At 40.1% G+C, this 23209-nt stretch overlaps 1 protein-coding gene and 1 non-coding gene across 10 annotated transcripts in view; one reads left to right on the top strand and one right to left on the bottom strand.

The window, feature by feature from the left end:
- DOCK7 (dedicator of cytokinesis 7) overlaps window positions 1-21335 on the bottom strand; it is a 225956-nt gene extending 204621 nt beyond the window's left edge. For all 9 annotated transcript variants that reach the window (XR_014808113.1, XM_021096544.2, XM_021096545.2 and 6 more), the window contains exon 1: window positions 21204-21335. Coding sequence is in view for 8 of the 9 variants with exons in the window: in XM_021096544.2 (XP_020952203.2) it covers window positions 21204-21241 (38 nt within the window). In the remaining variant the exon portion in view is untranslated. The remainder of the gene's footprint in view (window positions 1-21203) is intronic.
- LOC146402912 (U6 spliceosomal RNA) lies at window positions 6547-6653 on the top strand. Its single transcript, XR_014808772.1, has one exon. It is a non-coding gene; the product is annotated as a U6 spliceosomal RNA (small nuclear RNA).
- Window positions 21336-23209: the final 1874 nt, after the last annotated feature.

The following is a 23209-nucleotide window of genomic DNA, read 5'->3' as shown; positions in this document are numbered from 1 at the left end:
TTAATTAATTAATTAATTTTTTAATCTTTTTAGGGCGGCACCTGAGGCATATGGAGGTTCCTAGGCGAGGGGTTTCATTGGAGCTGTAGCTGCCAGCCTACACCCGAGCCACAGCAACGCCAGATCCTTGACCCGCTAAGCAAGGCCAGGGATCGAACCCAAAACCTCATGGTGCCTAGTCAGATACGTTAACCCCTGCACCACAACTGGAACTCCCAAAAGTCTATTAATTTAATTAATTAATTTAAAAGACTTACTCAGGGAGTTCCTATCTTGGTTCAGTGGTTCACGAATCTGACTAGCATCCATGAGAACGCAGGTTCAATCCCTGGCCTTGCTCAGTGGGTTAAGGACCCGGCATTGCCATGAGCTGTGGTGTAGGTTGCAGACACAGCTGAGATCCTGCACTGCTGTGGCTGTGGCATAGGCCAGCAGCTACAGCTCTGATTTGACCCCTAGCCTGGGAACCTCCATATGCCATGGTTGCGGCCCTAAAAAGCAAAAAAAAAAAAAAAAAAAAAAAAGGTCCAAAAAAAAAGACTCACTCAGAACAGACAAGGGAGGAAGAGAAGAGCAGGAATAAACAAGAGGGAATGAAATCTTTGACGGAGAATACAGACTAGGAGAGGGCAAAGGGCAAATTCTGCAAAGCCTCTGGAGGTGAGAGGACAAGAACATTCACTTTATGACTCCCCTCAGGTCTTTTAATGAAGCCTATACACTGAGAATGTTCATTATTATGTTTGGTTTAAAGGCCTTACAATCTCCTGATCCTTTTGTCAAGAACGAGATGAGAATATGAAAAAAGTCATAAAAAAAGAGAAAGAGAAAAAATATTCTGTTTATCTTCCTCAGTGCTACTCATCACAGTCTACCAACCTCAGCACCACCTCAGCATTTCTGTTTCTCAGTGTTTCAGGGGGTCAACCACGAGTAATCTGAAATGCAAACTGCTGTATTTCATCAAATTCAATATCTCACTAACTGTTAAGACTTGCTATTACTTCCAGCACAGCTAGGAAAGAAAAACTTTGCTTAATTAGCCATTATACCAACAAGTAACTGAAAGACATACCCTGATTTCAGAAAATATTAAAAAACAAAATAAATTTTTAAAATAGATTACTTCAAAAAGAGACAATCTTGGGAGTTTCCTTGTGGTGTAGTGCATTAAGGATCCAACATTGTCATTGCAGTGGCTTGGGTTGCTGCTGTGAGGCAGGTTCAACCCCTGGCCTAGGAACTTCCACATGCCACGGGTACAGCTCCCCACCCCCCCAAAAAAAGAGCGAGAGAGACCATCTTTCATTTAATAACAGTGACATACAAAAGATAATCCCCATATTACAAATATTTGTCTTATTTCTACATGACATCGTTTCCCCCAAAGAGAAAAACGGCAATAATTTGAAAATAACAACCATTCCAAACTGAGGTATAATGGCAATAAAAATATCTGCAACCCAAACAAAGGATGTATTTATACCAAAATCCTCTGTAGGAAAACATATTATAGAACAGTAAGTGAAGGAATCTTCCCAAATATAAAAACAGTATCTCTTAACCATACTATGGCCCAAAATATGCAAGACAAGAAATGCAATGAATAAATACAATTCCTGATATCAGTTAAAATCCTTTACCATAGATTACTTTTTCTGATAATAATTTTCCCTAGTCTTAATGAATCTTATATAGTAAAGCAATACAAGGATGTCTCTTCTACTTCCAGTAAGCTATTAATATTAACTGCAAAATGGAAAAAAGGAGTAGGTCAAAAACTCCAGTTATATATGCTCTTAAATTATAATAGCAGAACATCTTCTTCCCCTCCCAAAAGAACGGAATCCAATATTTGACCTACTTATCTCCTTACCAACTCTCTCCACCTCCCCAAGTTCCCTCACTATGTCAACATGCATTATGGTTTCTACAAAAGAAAGCACTCACTAAGGCCATTCACCATGAGATACTGGTAATAACCAACAAAAGACCCACATCCTGAGGGAAAATTATGTCGCATTTAACTTTTCCTCTATCATCCTCCCACTTTCAGATGCCTCATCAACCATGATTTCCAGAATGTCCCAAGGCTAATCTGATCCTCTCTCCTTCCAAGTCATTCTTCATGGGACCAGAGGTAACTTCTGAGTAAAGATGAATAAGGAGAGTTTACACTAAAATAAAAGAGTTTAGTTGAGCTGTTCCTATTAAAGTCTCTCTCTCTCTCTCTCTCTCTCTCTCACACACACACACACACACACACACACACACACACACACACACACACAAATCTGCAATGTAATACGTCAAATAAGAGAATAAGATATCTTGGAACTGGCTCTGTTTATACTGAAGACAGACTCAAGGAAGAAATGTAAGGGAATACACTACGGAACATACCAGGTAAGGGAACATATCAGAAACAAGGCAAGAAAGAGCTGGCTAAAACTCCCCAAATGAAAAAGGGACAAGAACAAGTAAACCCTCAAATGCTGTGACTCTCCAAGTCCAAGACTGGTAACTGAGAGGTTGAATCAGAGTTCCACCACTGTGTATAGTTGGTATTAAAGACAAAAGGAAGCAAAATAAAGAAAATAAGACAAGCAACACTGTATCATCTTTCAAGTATTTGTGCCAAAGATATTTAAACCTGAATTAAATCAAACCTGTATATCTAACATCCAGATTACAGGAAATACAGAGATCGGGGTTAACAAGTTAATTGCTAAAAGAAGCAATCAAACTAAAAGCAGAAGACAGGTCATTCCATAAGTCAAGTCTCTCCAACAGGTTAATGAGATGCAGGAATAAATAAAGGCACTGAGCTAAGTTTTAGCCTAAAAAAGACTAAAGACAAAAAAAAAAAAAAAGTTTATTTTAAAAGGTGAAAAAAGTACTTAAAGAGATATAACCAAATGGTTCTTAACTGGATCCTGGTTTGAACAAATAGGCTATAAATGAAATTTCTGGGGATAATGAGAAATTTGAACATGGAAAAGGTACTACATAATTAAGAATTTAACATGGAGAAACAATATTATAATGATAGAGGAAAATCTCCTAATATTTTAGAGATATAAATGATGTCTATAATTTAGCTTAAAACTCTTCAGTTATAATCACTCTGCCTTAATGGGGAAAAGCAGCAAACTAAATATGGAAAACAAAAAGTATTTCATATCCTCCATATATCCCTACCTGATTATTTCTGTTCTGTTTTACTCTCCTTAGACATTCCTTCTCTGTGCTTTCAAAGCATTTTATGTTTATCCACATTCATTCAAGGAAATGGCGTTTTCCAGGAGGCTAGTTCAGACAGGCAGCAGACTAGACAGATTGTTTTCTACTGTGAAATAAGAACCTGGCCTTGCTGACACAGAATTTGATTTCAGCAAAAGAAAAGCCCCATGTTTGTAAACAGTCTCTTTGACAGAAGCACAAAAAAAACTGTAAAGTAGGTTTTTTCCTAAAAAGTAGTAGTGCAACCCTCAAATATAAAAGTATGGTGGGGGGAAAAAGTAGTAAAGTATCAAGAATTTGGCTTCAGGCCTAGCATACACTCACTCTTAAGAGGTACCTTTACAATGTCCTTGAGGAATGAAGGAAGACAAGGAAGCTTCACTTCTGATAGGAGTATGCTGTGTCTTTTTTGTATAAATTTAAAGCAGGCTAGTTTCTGCCATTAAAGGAAATGCATATTTTTTAACTCTGTCTGATAGCACTTTTCTACAAAGAATTATCTCATTGTGATAACTGAACAATACATTAGTCAGAGCATCTATCAAATTATTTTGAAATCTATTTACCTATCTCCTTACAGGAACTAAGCATTTAGTTTTATTTACCTTTAAACCCTCTAGCAGAGTGCCAAGCACATTCTGGGTGCTTAATAAATGTTTTAAAAGCTGAAGTAAAAAAATGAGAATAAAGAGAAGTTCACAATTCCTCCTCCAACCCAAGAAGTAGTTCAACAAGGATGTTAGAATGGAACAACTGACATAAATTCTACATACTAACAATGAAAGACCACAAAGAGAAATTAGGGAAACAATCCTATTTACCACTGCATCAAGAAGAACAAAATACCAGAGTTCCTATTGTGGGGCTCAGCAGGTTTAGGACCTGACACTGTCTGTGTGAGGATGCAGGCTCAAACCTCAACCTGTCTCAGCAGGTTAAGGATCCAGCATTGCCATAAGCTGCAGCATGGGTCACAGATGCAGCTTGGACCCAGTGTTGCTGTAACTGTGACAGAAGCCCCAGATACAGCTCTGATCTGACCCCTGGCCCAAGAACTTCCCTATGCCACAGGCAAGGCCATAAAAAGAAACAAACAAAAAAAATACTTAGAAACAAACCTACCTAAAGAGATAAAAAGACCTGTACTCTGAAAACTCTAAGATGCTGATGAAAGAAATCAAAGATGACACACATGGAAAGATAGACCATGTTCTTGGATTGGAAGAATCAATACTATCAAAATGACTATACTACCCAAGGCAATCTACAAATTCAATGCAATCCCTATCAAATTACCAATGGCATTTTTCACAGAACTAGAACAAAGAATTTTTGTATCGTAGAAACACAAAAGACCCCAAAGAGCCAAAGCAATCCTGAGAAAGAAAAATGGAGCTGGAGGAATCAGGTTCCCTAACTTCAGACTACACTACAAAGCTACAGTCATCAAAACAGTATGATACTGGCACAAAAATAGAAATATAGACCAATAGAAGAGATAGAAAGCCCAGAAATAAACCTACGCACCTATGGACAACTAATTTATGACAAAGGAGACAATCTGAATATACAATGGAGAAAAGGCAGTCTCTTCAATAAGCGGTACTGGGAAAACTGGACAGCTATGTGTAAAAGAATGCAATTAGAACACACTCTAATACCATACACAAAAACTCAAAATGGATTAAAGACCTAAATATAATTTATAAGCTACTATAAAACTCTTAAAGGAAAACACAGGCCGAACACTCTCTGACATAAACCGCAGCACTGTCTTCTCAGATCCACTGCCTAGAGTAACGACAATGAAAACAGAAATAAACATATGGGACCTCATTAAACGTAAAAGGTTTTCACAGCAAAGGAAACCATGAACAAAACAAAAAGAAATGGAAGAAAATATCTGCACATGAAGCAACTGACAAGGGATTAATCTCCAAAATATACCAACACCTCCTCCAGGTCAATATCAAAAAAATAAAAAATAAAAAACCCAATTGAAAAAATGGGCAGAAGATCATAGAGAAATAGACATTTCTCCAAAAACAGATAGCCAAAAGCATTTGAAAAGATTCTCTACATCACTAATTATTAGAGAAATGCAAATCAAAATTATGAGATACCACCTTACACCAGCCAGTATGGCCATCTTCCAAAAGTCTACAAACAATAAATGCTGGAGAAGGTGTAGAGAAAAGAAAACCCTCTTACACTGTTGGTGGAACATAACTTGGTACAACCACTATGGAAAACAGTACAGAGGTTCCTCAAAAAACTAAATATAGAACTACCATATGATCCAGCAATCCCATTCCTGGGCATATATCCAGAGAAAAGCATAATTCAAAAAGATACAGGCACCCCTGTGTTCACTGCAGCGCTATTTACAATAGCCGAAACACTGAAGCAACCTAAATGTCCATCAACAGAGGAATGAATTAAAAAGGTGTGGTACATATACACAAGGGAGTGTTTCTCAGACATTAAAAAGAATGAATGCCATTTGTAGCCACACAGGTGGACCTAGAGATTATCATACTAAGTGAAGTTAGTCAGACAGTGAAAGAAAAACATCATATGATATGGCTTATATGTTAAATCTCAAAAAAGGATACAAATGAACTTACTTCAGGACAGAAACAGACTCATAGACTTTGAAAACAAACTTATGGTTACCAAAGGGGACAGGGTTGGAGGGGAGGGGGTGCTGGAGGTTTGCAATTGGCAGATGCACACTTTGGTATATGGAATGACTGGCCAACAGGAACCTGCTATATAGCCCAGGGAACTCTATCCAATATTCTGTGATAATTTATATGGGAAAAGAACCTGAAAAAGAACGGATGTGTGTATATGTATAACTGAATCATTTTGTTACACAGTAGAAATTACTACAACATTGTAAATCAACTATACTTCTATAAAAATTTAAAAAGTGAAAAAATAAAAAGCTAAAAAAAAAAGTCTAAATAAATGAAGAGACAGTCCATGTTCATGGACTTGAAGACTTCTAACATTGTTGACAGCAATGCTCCCCAAACTAATCCAGATTCAATGTAAACCCTATCAAAATCCCAACAGAATATTTGCAGAAATTGCCAAAATTCATGTTGACAATGATCCTAAAATGCTTATATAAATGCAAAAAAAATCCAGAATAGGCAAAACAGTTTTGAAAAAGAAGAAAAAAGGTAAAAGACCTACACTCCCAGATGTCAAAAAAGTAATGAGAACAGTTTGATACTGTAAGGATACACAGACAGATCAATGAAAAAGAAGTGAAGGTCAGGAAATAAACTCTTGGTGCTCACTTCGGCAGCACATACACTAAAACTGGAATGATACAGAAAAGATTAGCATGGCCCATGCACAAGAATGATAAGCAAATTTGTGAAGTGTTACATATTTTTTAAGATATCACTCATATCTGGAATCTAATATGCAGCACAAATGAACCTTTCCACAGAAAAGAAACTCATGGATTGGAGAACAGTCTTATGGTTGCCAAGGGGAGGGGGAGGGAGTGGGATGGACTGGGATTTTTGAGGTTAATAGATGCAAACCATTGCATTTGGAGTGGATAACCAATGAGATTCTGATGTAAGGCACAGGGAACTATAACTAGTCACTTGTGATGGAACATGATGGAGGATAATGTGAGAAAGAGAATGTATAAATATATGTATGACTGGGTCGCTTTGCTGTATAGTAGAAATTGACAGAAGACTGTAAATCAACTATAATGGAAAAAATAAAAATCTTAAAAAAAAAAAAGAAATAAACTCTTACATTTTTAGTCGACTGATTTTTGACATGGTACCACAGCAATTCAAAGAGAAGAGGAAAGCCTTTCTAACAAAGAATGTTGTTAACAAGTGAACATTTAAATGCAAAAGATGAATTTGGCCCCTCATCTCACACATACACAAAAATTAATGCAAAATGGATCATAAACCTAAAACATCTGCTAAATAAAACTTGCAGAAGAAAACGGAAGGAAATCTTAAGTATGAATTAAGGAGAGTCTTAGATAACATCAAAATAATGATCCATAACAAAGCTCTACTTAAAAGAGACACATGCACCTGCATGTTCATTGCAGCACTATTCACAATAGCCAGGACATGGAAACAATCCAAATGTCCATCGACAGATGATTGGATTCGGAAGATGTGGTATATATACACAATGGAATACTACTCAGCCATAAAAAAGGATGACATAATGCCATTTGCAGCAACATGGATGGAACTAGAGAATCTCCTACTGAGTGAAATGAGCCAGAAAGACAAAGACAAATACCATACGATATCACTTATAACTGGAATCTAATATCCAGCACAAATGAACATCTCCTCAGAAAAGAAACTCATGGACTTGGAGAAGAGACTTGTGGTTGCCTGATGGGAGGGGGAGGGAGTGGGAGGGATCGGGAGCTTGGGCTTATCAGACACAACCTAGAATAGATTTACAAGGAGATCCCGCTGAATAGCATTGAGAACTATGTCTAGATACTCATGTTGCAACAGAAGAAAGGGTGGGGGAAAAACTGTAATTGCAATGTATACATGTAAGGATAACCTGACCCCCTTGCTGTACAGTGGGAAAATAAAATAAAAAAAAAATGATCCATAAATGAAAAAAAATCGATGAGTACAACTTTATCAAAATTTAAAATCTTTATGCTCCTAAATTTACCAAATAAGAAAATGAAAACAAAAACCAGACAAGGTGAAAACATTTGCAAATCATATACCCCATAAAGGACTTGGATCTAGAACACATAAAGAACTCTCACAACACAGAAACAAGATAAATAATCCAATTTTAAAAGGACCAAAAGATTTTAATAGATATTTCACAAAAAAAGATATGTGAATGGCTAATAAGCACATGAAAAACATCACTAATCATTAGGGAAATGCCACTTCATAAATACTGATACATGCTACCATATGAATGAATGCTGAAAAATTGTGCTAAATAAAGAAAGCTAGACACAAACGGCCACATACTACATGATTCCACTTATAAGATATGTTCAGAAAAGGCAAATCTAAAGAGAGACAGACACACAGCCAAAGTATATGGGGCTTGGGGTGGGACTAAGGAGTCAACACTGTTTTATATATGCAAATTAATCTGATTTGAGTTTTCCTCACTTGCAACCAAAAAGTCTCTTCAATAAAAGGCTACTGAAAAAGTAGTGAAGACATCCTGAGTGGTTGCCAACAGGTTCCAAAAGATGCCACCCAGAAGTGAAAGGGAGTTAACTCTCTGAGGAGACTGAATTAACTGATGCAAAACTGGATGCAGAAGAAAAGCAAACAGATAAATTTCCTATTCTTCCAGAGTCCCATCTACAGATCTAAGGAACTACCACCATCCAAAGATATCCTGTAGCTAAGCAAGCACACCTGCCAAACAATCTCTTACTCTTTGTAAAGGAGTAACCAGTAGGATAAGGCATCACCTTACATTGTTTCCCATCCTTCCCTTCTTCACGTCCCTTTTCTCTTCTGATATCCTGGGATTATGTCTCCCCTCCCAGAAAAAGCCTCAACCCTCAATCCCTGTCTCAGTCTTTGTTTTCTAGAGTATCTACAAAAAAACCTACAGTAACCATTAGGCTTAATATTAAGTGAAACATGGAAAGCATTCCCTTTGAAATCATAAACAAAACAAAGATGCTCAATAGCAAAACAATGTTGAATAGAAACGGCAGTAAAAATCTCTACAGTAATGCAAGGTAATAGCCTGCAGACCAACACACACACACAATAAATGAGTTATAAGGTTTGGAAAGGACAAAACACAAATTCTTGATTTTCAGATAATACAGCTATCTACACAGAAAATACAAAGGTCACAGGTCAGTAAGCAGGTTCACTGCAGCCTGATCTTCCCGCACAGATTGGTTCAGTCCATTCTGTTACAGCAGTTTCTCCAGTATGGAGTTGGAATATAAGGCCTTTTGAAAAAGACTGACCCTGTGTTTTCCTGAGAAAGCATAATAGTTCTGGTTGAATCAGTTCCATGGGGCTACTGCGTAATCTGAGGACTGTCCAGAGTTGAAAAGCCTGTGCCTGTATTGAAGAATCAAGGATTATTATTAAAATGTGGTAAAAAGAAACAGAAAATACAAGGGAATTCACAGGTAGTCTTCAAATTTACAAGAGTTTACCAAAGTATAGAGCTGAATACAAATTCTACAAAATCATCACATACCTAGGAATAAATCTAACAAAAGATACGCAAAAATGTTACAGAGAAAATTATAAAATTTCATTGTATGATATAAAGGAAACCATAAAAAAAAAAAAGACAACCTACAGAATGGGAGAAAATAGTTCCAAACAATGTAACCGACAAGGACTTAATCTCCCAATTAAACAAATAACTCATGCAACTCAACAGCAAAAAAAAAAAAAAAAAAAAAAGCCAATTGAAAAATAGGCACAAGACCTAAATACACATTTCTCCAATGAAGATATACAGATGGCCAACAGACATATGGAAAAATGCTCAACATCACTAATTATTAGAGAAATGCAAGTCAAAACTACAATGAGGTACCACCTCACACCCATCTGAACGGCCAACATTAACAAGTCAAAAATAACAAATGCTGGAGAGGGTATGGAGGAAAGGGTACCTTCCTTCACTGTTGGTAGGAATGTAAATTGGTACAACCACTATGGAAAACAGTATGGAGGTACCTCAAAAAAGTAACTATAGAACTATATGATCCAGTAATCCCATTTCTGGGCACATATCGACAAAACTTACACTGAAAAAGATACATGCACCCCTATATTCATTACACCACTATTCACAATAGCCAAGACATGAAAACAACCTGAATGTCCACCAACAGAGGAATGGATTAAGAAGATGTGATATATATAAACAATGAAATACTACTCAGCCATAAAAAAGAACAAAATAATGCCATTTTCAGCAACATGAATGGAACTAGAGACTTTCATACTAAGTGAATTAAGTCAGAAGGAAAAATTGACAAATACCATATGATATCACTTATATCTGGAATCTAATATATGGCACAAATGAGCCTTTCCTCAGAAAAGAAACAAACTCATGGACATGGAGAATAGACTTGTGATTACCAGTGGGGATGGGGAGGTAGTGGGATGGACTGAGAGTTTGGGGTTAGTAGATGCAAACTATAGCATTTGGAGTGGATAAGCAGTGAGATCCTGCTGTAAAGCACAGGGAACTATATCTAGTCCCTTGTAATAGAACATGATGGAGGATAATGTGAGAAAAAGAATGTATACATATACATACACATTATATATATAGGTATGACTGGGTTACTTTGCTGTACAGCAGAAATGGACAGAACATTGTAAATTGACCATAGTTAAAAAAAAAAAAAATACAAAAAAAAACAAGCTTTAGGGAGTTCCCTTTGTGGCTCAGTGGTTAAAGAACCCGACTAGGATCCATGAGGACGTGGGTTGGATCCCTGGCCTCGTTCAGTGGGTTAAGGATCCCCCATTGCTGTAAACTGTGGTGTAGGTCGCAGACGCAGCTTGGATCTGGTGTTGCTGTGGCTGTGGCTTAGGCTGGCAGCTATAGTTCCGATTCAACCCTTAGCCTGGGAACTTTCATATGCTGAGGATGCGGCCCTAAACAAACAAACAAACAAACTACAAAGAGGAAGATCTAAATAAGTGGAGAGATACACCATGACCATGAATTGGAAACACTGTAAGAATGTCATTTCTCCCTCAAACTGATATACAGATTCAAAGCAATCCTAATCAAATTCTAATAGGATTTGGGAGAGGGTTTGGGGGGGGGGGGGCAGGTAAGATTATTAAATATACATGAAAATTCAAAACACTAAGAGCAGCTAAAAAAAAAAGCTTTTCTACCAAATTCCAAAACTTATTATAATGAAAAATTATTTATAACTAGAGAAAAGATATATAACTGGACCAATGGTACAAAATAATAAGTTCAGAAAAAGACCCATAAATAAGGACACACAATTATTATAGAGGTGGCAGGACAGATGAATGGGAATGGATAATCCATTCTGAAAAATTCCATAAGTCCACGTGGAATATGTTCCTAAATACAAAGGAAGTAACTAAAAAGTTTATGATAAATTGAATAAATATCTTAATACCTCAGGGTAATAAATTATTTCTTAAACAAGACCACAAAAGTACTAAGCATTTAAAAAAAAAAAAAAAAAAAGGAGTTCCCGTCGTGGCTCAGTGGTTAAGGAATCCAATTAGGAACCATGAGGTTGCGGATTTGATCCTTGGCCTTGCTCAGTGGGTTAAGGATCTGGCATTGCCATGAGCTGTGGTGTAGGTTGCAGACATGGCTCAGATCCCATGTTGCTGTGGCTCTGGTGCAGCCTGGCGGCTACAGCTCCAATGCGACCCCTAGCCTGGGAACCTCCAGATGCCTTGGGAGCAGCCCAAGAAATGGCAAAAAGACAAAAAAAAACCCAACAACTGGGTGTTCCTGTCATGGCTTAGCGGTTAACAAACCCGACTAGGAACCATGAGGATGCAGGTTGGATCCCTGGCCTCGCTCAGGGGGTTAAGGATCTGGTGTTGCTGTGAGTTGTGGTCTAGGTCACAGATGTAGCTCAGATCCTGCACTGCTGCGGCTGTGGAGCAATCTGGCAGCTATTGCTCCAAGTGGACCCCTAGCATGGGAACCTCCATATGCCAAGGGCGCAGCCCTAAAAAGCAAAAAAAAAAAAAACCCGATAAACTGCATCAAAGCTTAGTTTTCTGAAGACTCCATAAAAAGGATTAAAAACAAACCATAATGTTGGAAGTTATATTTGCAACACATGCAACCAATAAATGACTAATATACTGAATACATATGAAGTACTCACACAAATCAATACTAAAGACAGAATCCAAAAGGAAAACAAAGGAGAGGAGTTCTTGTTGTGGCTCAGTGGTTAACAAACCCAACTATATCCATGAGGACCCAGGTTCAATCCCTGGCCTTGCTCAGTGGGTTAAGGATCTGGCACTGCCATGAGCTATGATGTAGGTCACAGACGCGGCTCAGATCCCATGATACTGTGGCTGTGATGTAGGCCGGCAGCTACAGCTCTGACTCGAACCCTAGACTGGGAACTTCCATATGCTATGGGTACAGCCCTAAAAAGACAAGAAAGGAAGAAAGGAAGAAAGAAAGAGAAGGAAAGGAAGAAGCAGATAGACAAAGGAAGAATGGCAGACTATTTTAAAAAGAGTAAATTCAAATGGTCAATACCCTTGCAAAAGAGGGCTCAATGTCATTAGTACCCAAGCAAATACATATTAAAACTTTTACAATCATATAGCATCCTGCATCCACCAGACTAGCAAAAATGAACAAATTGGCAATACCAAGTGATTATAACTATGTAGAGCAACATTGTGGGAGTGTAAATTTCTACAACTATCTTAGAAAACAGTCTGGCACTGCCTAATAAATTTGATAATAACTAAAACTGCTAGGACAAGCAATAAAGACCCAGAAATTCCACACTTGAATATACCCTAGAAAAACTCAGGCACCTATGTACCAGAATATAAGTACAGCAATGTTGATAGGAACATTACTTCTAGTAGACAAAAATTGGAAACAACTAAAATTCCCATCTACTGTAGAATGGAAAATTGCTTTAAAATGGCCATACTACCCAAAGCAATCTACAGATTCAACGCAATCCCTATCAATTTACCCATGACATTTTTCACAGAACTAGAACAAACAATCCAAAAATTTATATGGAACCACAAAAGACCCAGAATAGCCAAAGCAATTCTGAGGAACAAAAGCCAAGCAGGAGGCATAACTCTCCCAGGCTTCAGGCAATATTACAAAGCCATAGTCATCAAGACAGTGGGGAACTGGTACCAAAACAGACTTACAGACCAATGGAACAGAAGAGAGAACCCAGAGACAAACCCAGACACCCACGGTCAATTAATTTTTGACAAAGGAAGTAAGAACATAAAATGGAAAAGAGACAGTCTTTTCAGCAAGTACTGCTGGGAAACCTGGACAGCTGCATGCAAATCAATGAAACTAGAACACACCCTCACACCACGCACAAAAATAAACTCAAAATGGCTTAACGACTTAAATATATAAGACAAGACGCAATCAAACTCCGGGAAGAGAACACAGGCAAAAAACATTCTCTGACATCAACCTTACAAATGTTTTCTCAGCTCAGTCTCCCAAAGCAACAGAAATAAAAGCAAATATAAACCAATGGGACCTAATCAAACTGACAAGCTTTTGCACAGCAAAGGAAACCAAAAAGAAAACAAAAAGCCAACTTACAGAATGGGAGAAAACAGTGTTAAATGATGCAACTGAAAAGGGCCTTATCTCTAAAACATACAAACAACTTACACAACTCAACAGCAAAAAGGCCAACAACCCAATTGAAAAGTGGGCAAGAGACCTCAATAGACATTTTTCCAAGGAAGATATACAGATGGCCAACACGCACATGAAAAAATGCTCAACATCCCTGATTATTAGAGAAATGCAAATCAAAACTACCACAATTTACCTCCTCACACCAGTCAGAATGGCCATCATTCATAAATCCACAAATAACAAATGCTGGAGGGGGTGTGGAGAAAAGAGAACCCTCTTGCACTGTTAGGAATGTAAACTGGTACAGCCACTATGGAGAACAATATGGAGATACATTAGAAAACTATACATAGAACTACCTACCACATGACCCAGCAATCCCACTCTTGGGCATATATCCAGACAAAACTTTCCTTGAAAAAGAAACATGCACCCACATGTTCATTGCAGCACTATTCACAATAGCCAAGACATGGAAACAACCCAAATGTCCATCAACAGGTGACTGGGTTAGGAAGATATGGTATATATACACAGTGGAATACTACTCAGCCATAAAAAAGAACACAATAATGCCATTTGCAGCAACATGGATGGAACTAGAGACGCTCATACTGAGTGAAGTAAGTCAGAAAGAGAAAGACAAATACCATATGATATCACTTATATCTGGAATCTAACATACAACACAAATGAATGTTTCCACAGAAAAGAAAATCATGGACTTGGAGAATCATGGACTTGTGGTTGCCGAGGAGGGGGGGGGGAGTGGGATGGATTGGGAGTTTGGGGTTAACAGATGCAGACTATTGCCCTTGGAATGTATTAGCAATGAGATCCTGCGGTGCAGCACTGGGAACTATGTCTAGTCACTTACGATGGAGCATGATAATGTGAGAAAAAAGAATGTATACATGTATGTGTAACTGGGTCACCATGCTATACAGTAGAAAATTAACAGAACACTGTAAACCACCTATAATGGAAAATAATAAAAATTATTATATAAAAAAGGAAAATTACTTTATATTGTCTCATTGTATAACTATATCACAATGAAAATGAATGAAATGGAGTTCCCATCATGGCTCAGGGGAAATGAATCCGACTAGCATCCATGAGGACGCAGGTTCGATCCCTGGCCTCGCTCAGTGGGTTAAGGATCCAGCGATGCCGTTAGCTGTGGTGTAAGTCACAGACATGGCTTGGATCCTGAGTTGCTTGACTGTGGTGTAGGCCAGCGGCTACAGCTCCTATTGGACCCCTAGCCTGGGAACCACCACACGCCGTGGGTGTGGCTCTGAAAAAAAAACAAAACAAAAAATTAATGAACTTCAAATACTTGTAACATCATGGCTGAATCTCAGACATAATTTTGAAGAAGACAGAAAAGCATACAAACATACAGTATGATTCTATTTAAATGAATTCAAAAACAAAAAATATATATTGCTCAGGGACGCATGCATAGGTAGTAAGAAAAAGAAAAGTTCCCATCGTGGCTCAGTGGTTAGCAAATCTGACTAGGAACCATGAGGTTGCGGGTTCGATCCCTGGCCTTGCTCAGTGGGTTAAGGATCCGACGTTGCAGTGAGCTGTGGTGCAGGTAGCAGATGTGGCTCAGATCTGGCGTTGCTGTGGCTCTGGCATAGGCCATCAGCCACAGCTCTGATTAGATCCCTAGCCTGGTAACCTCCATATGCCACAGGAGCAGCCCTAGAAAAGGCAAAAAGACAAAAAAAGAAAAACAAGGAAATAGTTATCTCAAATGTAAGGACAGCAGCTTGGAATAATATAAAGGAAAGGGTAAGATTTAGAAAAGAGGAGGCAGGATACATCAAAAATGAAAAACAACGAAACAGTTATAAAGATGGAAATAAGCAGAGCATTTGTAGGGGTAAAGTGAAAACTTTACCACTGACTAGTCCAAAATGTAGACTAGAGAATAAGCAACAAGAGAAGGACCAGATTATAGATGACTTTAAAATGCAAGCAGGGATTTAGATTTAACCCTGTAGGAATCCAATATGTATATATTTCTAAACAAAAGAACACCATAATAAAAGCTATGTTTTAGGGAGACTTCACTTATAACACGTTTGAATTAGAGAGGAAAAAGATCAGCAGTGACCTGTGGTCATCTAGAAGCGAAGTAATGAAAGATGCTCCAAGGTGGCAGGTGGCATTCATTCAAACACTTCTTATGTGTCCAGTTTACACAGGATTCAGTGCTAAGCACTGGAGATAAAATGACCCAGATCAGCCCACAAAGAGCTCTGAAAAGGAGTATAAAATAGGGGGAAACGAGGGCAAGCATGAGAAATTAAAAAAAAAAAAAAAAACCCACGGCAGCTCATGAAATCAGTGATGAAGAAAAAAGTCACGTGTTCCCAGTTCTCAAGAGTTCTATAATTCAAACACACATAAAGTACCATGGTAAGCCTACCATATGGCTCAAGGATTGATGAGAAAAAGAACAAGCAGAAAGGAGTCGTGACTATACCACATACATGTGAGAAATGTGACTAGAAAAGAAAAAGGAATGATTGGTTGGCAGCTAGAAATGCCAGAAGACTCAATGGTTCTTTGTTTTATGATGAGAAAGGCATCATAAATCTTATGGCTTAAGGGAAACATCCATTAAAGAAAAAAAAAAAAGAATGGACTGAAGATGCTAGAAAGGAAAAGGAAAATTGTGAGATCAAGGTTCAGAGGGAGGTGGCAAGGTATGGGGCTCAAAGTGCAATAAAAAAGGTAAGTTTGGGGGACAAGACACCTTTCAGGCTCAAGAGAAAGATGGTTAAGCCTATACCGGGCCAGTCATATGCTGAGGTTAAATTGAAGGACTCATGTGAGATGATCCCAAACTTTTCAGTAAAGACACGGTAGAGAAACAAGGATGATAAATAAGAAAAATTATTTGTATTAAACATCATTTCAAATGAGAAGACATTAATTAATAAAAGATCAACTCTGAACTACTCTAGTCTCCAACACTACTCTGCAGCTCAGGAGTAAGAAATGAGTTAGATGTTCAGCATTAAGAGTTAATGAGGTGAGGAGTTCCTGCTGTGGTGCAGTGGGTTAAGGGTCCCGAGTTGCCACAGCTACGGCAGAGGTCACAGCTGTGGCTCAGATTCCATCCATGGCCCAGGAACTTTCACATGCTGCAGTGCAGGTGTGGCCAAAAAAAGAAAGAAAAAAAAAAAAAAAGAGTTAGTATATTAAAAGGTCAGAGAGAGGTATATGTGTCCAAAGTGATGAAACAGGCAGCAGTGAAGTAGCTGATACAATATGGAAAGGATTGACTTTGGTCAGGAGTGAGATTACAAAGGAGACTGAAAGAATTGGGCCTATCCAGCTAGAGCTATGAATAGATTCAAGACGAAAAACCACAGAGGTTATAAATAAGCCTAGATCCAGGAAATCCTACTCATGTAAAATTTTCCTCAGACATAAAAGATCTGATGAAAGCCTTTCATTAAAATCTGCTTATTAGGCAGCAAAATGATACCAAATTAACAAAGACTAAGAAAGCAAAAGTACCCTTTGGGATGCTAACAGTGGCACTGTTAGAAAATCTACACCTACCACAGAAAATATTTTGCAGAAAGAAAACACAATCAGAAAGTTTAATATCTGAAACCTGAGGACTAGGGTTTGAGTCTCAATTAAGGCAATAATCTAATTCTCAGAAGGCATCAATTCCACAGCTGGATCATGGGAATAATAATAGTAAATAAAGGAGGAATAAAAGCAGCAGCTAACATTTTTTTGAAGACTTAGTATGTTTCAGCACAGTTCTGTTTGACACACACTATATCATTTAATCCTCAAATTATTCCTACTGAGGTTTTTAGCTCTGTTTTACTGATGAGGAAACCAAGACAAAGAGGTTAGATCAACCGCCCAGGATTATACAGCAATTATTTGGTATAGCTACAATTTCAACCTGTATGACGCGATCTGGAGCCACATCACATTCTTTATTATGTCCTTCTGCCCTCTGGGGACAATGCGGTAAAAAGTGCTTGAAGTATACACACCTGTTCATCATTACAGCTGAGTATCAAGTGACAAAACAAAATAATCCAAACAAAATCCTAGATCATTTCTCTGCAATCAACATTTTATGGAGTTCCCATCCCGGCTCAGCAGTTAATGAACCCAAGGAGGATCCATGAGGTTGCAGGTTCGATCCCTGGGTCGCTCAGTGAGTTAAGGATCCAGAGTTGCCATGAGCTATGGTGTAGGTTGCAGATGTGGCTCGGATCTGATGTGGCTGTGGCTGTGGTGTAGGCCAGCGTCTATAGCTACGATTGGATCCCTAGCCTGGGAAGCTCCATGTGCCACACATGTGGCCCTAAAAAGCAAAATAAATAAATAAATAAATATCCTATAATAATAAAGAAAAACAGTTGCTACTAATGGGGCACTTATTATCTAAAAAGCAGTGTTCTATGCACTTAACAGGTACTGATTTACTTAATCCTTACAACAATCTAGCAAGGTGAGCCCTACTATGAACCTCATTTTACAGGCAGAGAAAATGAGGGAAAAGTGAGAAGTACTTTGCCAGAGTTTACTCAATGAGTGCCAGGTGGTTTGTCTCCAGAGTTGCGCTATTCTTCCCCCAGTTGGAAAATAAGAAAGGAAACAAGAATTTATTCAGAGGTATTATTCAGCTATATTTAGTAACTAAGAGGAAAGCACCTTTCATTCACAATAAGCAGATAATAATTCATCAGCTATAGCAGTTTTATCCTTGGTCTTTCCTCCAAATTAAGTCTGTGCATAGACTATCTCATCTACTCTTCTGACTTCAATTACAATCTACTTGCTGATGACTCCCAAATCTAGATCTCCAACTCCAGCTCTCTTCCGCACCTTAAACCTGCACCAATGGCCTAAGAGACATTTCTTTTTTTTTTTCTTTTTTTTTTTTTTTTGGTCTTTTGTCTTTTTGTTGTTGTTGTTGTTGTTGTTGCTATTTCTTGGGCCGCTCCCGCAGCATATGGAGGTTCCCAGGCTAGGGGTTGAATCGGAGCTGTAGCCACCGGCCTACGCCAGAGCCACAGCAACGCGGGATCCGAGCCGCGTCTGCAACCTACACCACAGCTCACGGCAACGCTGGATCGTTAACCCTCTGAGCAAGGGCAGGGACCGAACCCGCAACCTCATGGTTCCTAGTCGGATTCGTCAACCACTGCGCCACGACAGGAACTCCGACATTTCTTTTTAAATGCTCCATGAACACCTCAAAATTAACATGTCCAAAACTAAATCGTCTCCATCCTACCTCATTTCCCATCCTCAAACCCATTCTTCTTCCTGTATTCCCTAATCTCAACAACTGCCTCCATCCTGGTTGCCCAAGTCAGAAACCTGTGTATCATCCCAGACTCTTCATTCTTCCTCAGCCTTCCAAATGCAAACAATCATCAATCATTGCCATGCCTACCTCCTAAGTCTCTCTCTCTCCAATCAATGTATCTCTTCATTCCATTGCCTTATTTACTTTTATAACTTTATAGGGCTATATAAATTTGAAATTTTTGTTTTGAAAAACTGATTATCTTTTTTTCTTGTGTTTTGTCATGTCCTATTTGAGAAGGAATTCCATGAATGCAGAACATTGTATATACTTCACACCTAACTCCCTTTCTTTATGAACATAGTGTTCTCAGAGATAAGCTGTTGGTTCTATTAAAGAGAAATTAACACTGAGCATGTATGTCAAATAATACATCTGTTTTTTAAACCACACTGTCTTCAGAAACAAGACCAGGCTTATCAGACACAACCTAGAATAGATTTACAAGGCGATCTGCTGAATAGCATTGAGAACTATGTCTAGATACTCATGTTGCAACAGAAGAAAGGGTGGGGGAAAAAAACTGTAATTGCAATGTATACATCTAAGGATAACCTGACCCCCTTGCTGTACAGTGGGGAAATAAAATAAAAAAAAAAAAAGAAAAAAAAAAGAAACAAGACCAAATTACTTTACAAAAAAAAAAGACAGAAGCAATAAGTTCCTATTAAGTCTATCCCAGCTCCCTAGGTTATACTACTCATTGTAAAGGCTACACACTGTACTAAACCCCTTACGCAAATTTCGCCATTTAACGTTCACAATTCTATGAGCTGGGTGCTGTTTTTTTTACCCATTTTCCAGATGAGTAAACTAAAGCTTAAGTAAACTTGAACAATTTGGCCAAGGTGCCAACTTAGAAAACAAGCCAGGATTTGAACCTATGTCATACGACTGACCCTAAAGCCTATGCTTTTAAGCACTTGCTATTTTGCCTCTTAAAGAGAAAATGTGTTTTAAAGCTCGAAAGAAAAAAAAAAAAAAAAGCACAAAGCTTAAATGAAAGAGATGTGAGTTTTAAATGAAAAACGTGCCAAAACAGAGTAACACTATGGAAGTTCAGGCAGTTAAGAAAGGGCCTGTTTGGTAGGTCCAAAAATCTTTTAAGAAATACCAGCAAACTAAAAAGAGCCAGAGTCACAGAAACACATTCGAGCGTTTCTTTCTTTTCTTGGGACATCACAATTAACAGAAATACGGTCTTATTAAAATAAGACATGTCAATGTCCTATACGTTAGTATATTCCACAATGAAAGTCTACAAATATTAGAAGCCTCCACCACAATTCAATTTTTAGGGAGAAAGGTGGCAACTTCCTCACCACCAGTAGGTAAAAGGGTCAGAAACCTCAACCTTGATCGCTTGCTTACTTCTAGACCCTCAAACACCAGTCAAAAGGCCGGTGTGTAAAGAATACTGCCTATCATCCATCTTCCTCTGGAGCTAAGAGAAACAGAGGCGCAATTTACATTCACACGCTACTAGGCTCAAGCTCCAGCCTACAATTCGGAGGACTGGGCAGCTGCACAGCGTAGGTGCAGACCACAGCTCTCAACTTTTCATTTTGGCCGTACGTTTTCAATTCTGGGTGCAGGAGCTCACTGTGAATTGGGCCCCTGGGTGCAGAGGATTCCTGTCAGATTTCTGGGGAGAGTGAGAGGCGTGAAGGAGGGGCGGCCTCCCACCCGCCGGGAGCCCGCCGCGCGCCCAACCTTTTGTTGGGGTGGAGACGCGGGCGGACCCCCGCACCCCCCTGGGGCTAACAAGGGTGGGCGGGAAAAGGAAAAAGGAAAGGGCCCCGGCCAGCCCGGGGGTGGGGACACAAAGAATTTGGGAAGCGCCGAACCGCCGGCTGATGAGCTCCCCCGCCCGTCCTTCAATAGCCGCCGCAAACTCCAGGCCCGGGCAGCCAAGGAGCCGGCGGAGGCGGGCGCGCGGGCGAGCGAGGTTCTCCGCGCCCCCCGGGGAGGCGCGGGCTGAGGGCTCGGGTCGGAGGGCAGCGCGAGGCCTCGGCGCCTCCTACGGCCCCGGCGCCTCCTGCGGCCCCGGCGACCCCATCTACCTCTCCGGCCAGCCGCCACCAGGCCGCGGGATCCCGGCGCCCACGTCGCCACACCCACCCGCCTCCTAGGCCCAGCCCGGGAGGACTCTCCTGCTCTTCCCCCGGCAGAGGCGGTGCGCCCCAAGCTCCAGATTTACCTGCTGATCTTCTGGGCGAAGGCGCGGCGCTCGGCCATGGCTGCTAAGGCGGCGGCGGCGGCGGTCTGGGCGCGGGCGGGCGGGCGCGTGCCCCCTCGCTTGCGCTCCCTCCCTCGCCGCCTCCGCCAGTCCCCGCTCCGGACCCGGGAGGCTGGGGCTGGCGGCCGGAGCCGGGAACGAGCCCGGCCGTAATGCTCCTGAGAGGCGCGCAGCAAGAAACCGCTCCTCCCCCAGTGCGTCAATCCCCACGGGAACCCGGGCTTCGGAACGCAGCTGCGACGGGAGGGAACGCAGGGGAAGAATGGGGCGTGGAGGGACCGAACCGCCAGCCTTGGTCGCCTGGCTGCCGCGCGGCCCGCATGACTGAGAGGACACAGAGAGAAGCCAGAGAGAGGCCAGCGAAGCAGGAAAATGAGATAACCGAGAGCGTGGCGGTAGCCCGGCGCTCCCGAAAAAGAAGGGCAGGAAATGGAAGATGGGCTTTGCCGGGGCGGACAGTGCTCTGCCTCCCGGGATGGCTGGGTCCGTGTTCCTGCAGCGCCCATCCCGAGCAGCTGAAAGCACTTTCTGTTCTGCCCCGACCTTGTGAATGAGGTCTAACCAGAGAAAGAATGGTTCTTCTTACAGAAAAAGAGCCAAAAGATCTTTCTCCTACTGAGGTAACAATAATAGTTGACTTGTGGGGCTAAACCTGGCACTGGATTAAAGTTTTACATGCATGATTTTACTTAATCTTCACAAGAGCCCTTGAAAGTAAGTTGTTATTATCCCCATTTTAGAGAAGGGGAATTTGGTTCAGAGAAACTAAGCCACGGGCCCCAAGTAACACAGATGGTGCCTCTTCGACTCAAGTTCAAGCCCAGGACCCAGGCCTTTTCTTTGAGGACAAATTTGTGCGTTGATAACACTCTTCCTCAGTCTATTACTTCCCCCTTTTGAATCTCATTTTCCATTTATATATGTTGAACCGGATGAGCTCTAATGTACTTTACATTTTGACCTCTGTTAAATAATCTGTATATTTACCACTCAAACTGCTCTTGCGCACCAAATCCTATAAAATAGGGACTAGCAGAAATCATGTTTTATTATTCTGTTGTATTTCCATTGGGTCTAGAATGTGTGGCTCCTAATGCAAATCTGCTAATTACTGATGTTACAGTGAAACTAAGAAATTTAGCTTGGTTTCTCATAGTACCTTTCTCTGAAGTGTTGCAAGAATTTAATATGTGGATTTATTTATGTATTTGCTATACTCTTGCTGTGTCTTGGTGAAGCCTGCTGGGTACTTGTTTTCCTCTCTTTTACAGTTGGAAAATCAGCAGTTTGGCGCCCTTAGGTCATTTACCCAGACACACTGAGTCAGAGGTGAAAGCCTCGGTTAGTCAGATCCATAACTTCCTGTCACATCCACAGTACTCTAGATTTCATTTATTCTGTATAACAAAGGCCCATTCCAGTGAAGATGGCCCAGTCAAAGAGGATATATATGTAGCTTCTCCCTAAGTTGTAGTACAAAGGTGAACTAGACTCAGTGCTGTTCTCGGTGGGTTTGAGTCCATTGGGAAAGATGAAACAGCTACTCAGACAACTGTTAAGTCAAAGCTACCACTGTATCCTGGCCTTTAAGAACCTCCAGGATAGGAACTCAGCTGCCACTTCCTTACTATGTGATCTTGGGCAAGTTACTTAACCTCAGCTCTAAAATGAGTAATAACTGTACCCACTCAAAAGAAGATGGGGAGGATACATTGAGTTAATTCATGTAATATTCTTAGAGCAGGGCCTGGCATATGGTTCAGCACTATGTGTATTAGCTGCTGTTATTATTATCCCTGTTTTTATCATTAGGCATCCTACACTTCAGCTTGTCCTGGGTGCTTGATAGTCACTGAATCGTTTGTCTGCTCTCATGCTCCCAGCCAGATGTTCTATGCCTTTATCTCTGCTCTCCAAACATCTTTCCACTACTCTCTCAGAGAACTGACCACATTCTGCTTTGAATG

This window comes from Sus scrofa, chromosome 6 (genome assembly GCF_054392235.1).
Source record: "Sus scrofa isolate SSC_HxYL_T2T_F1_AM1 chromosome 6, Sscrofa_HxYL_maternal_Yorkshire_Landrace_v2.0, whole genome shotgun sequence".
In the NCBI taxonomy this organism is placed as follows: Eukaryota; Metazoa; Chordata; class Mammalia; order Artiodactyla; family Suidae; genus Sus; species Sus scrofa.
The sequence above is the reverse complement of the archived record's forward strand: the minus strand, read 5'-3'. Positions and strand labels throughout refer to the sequence as shown.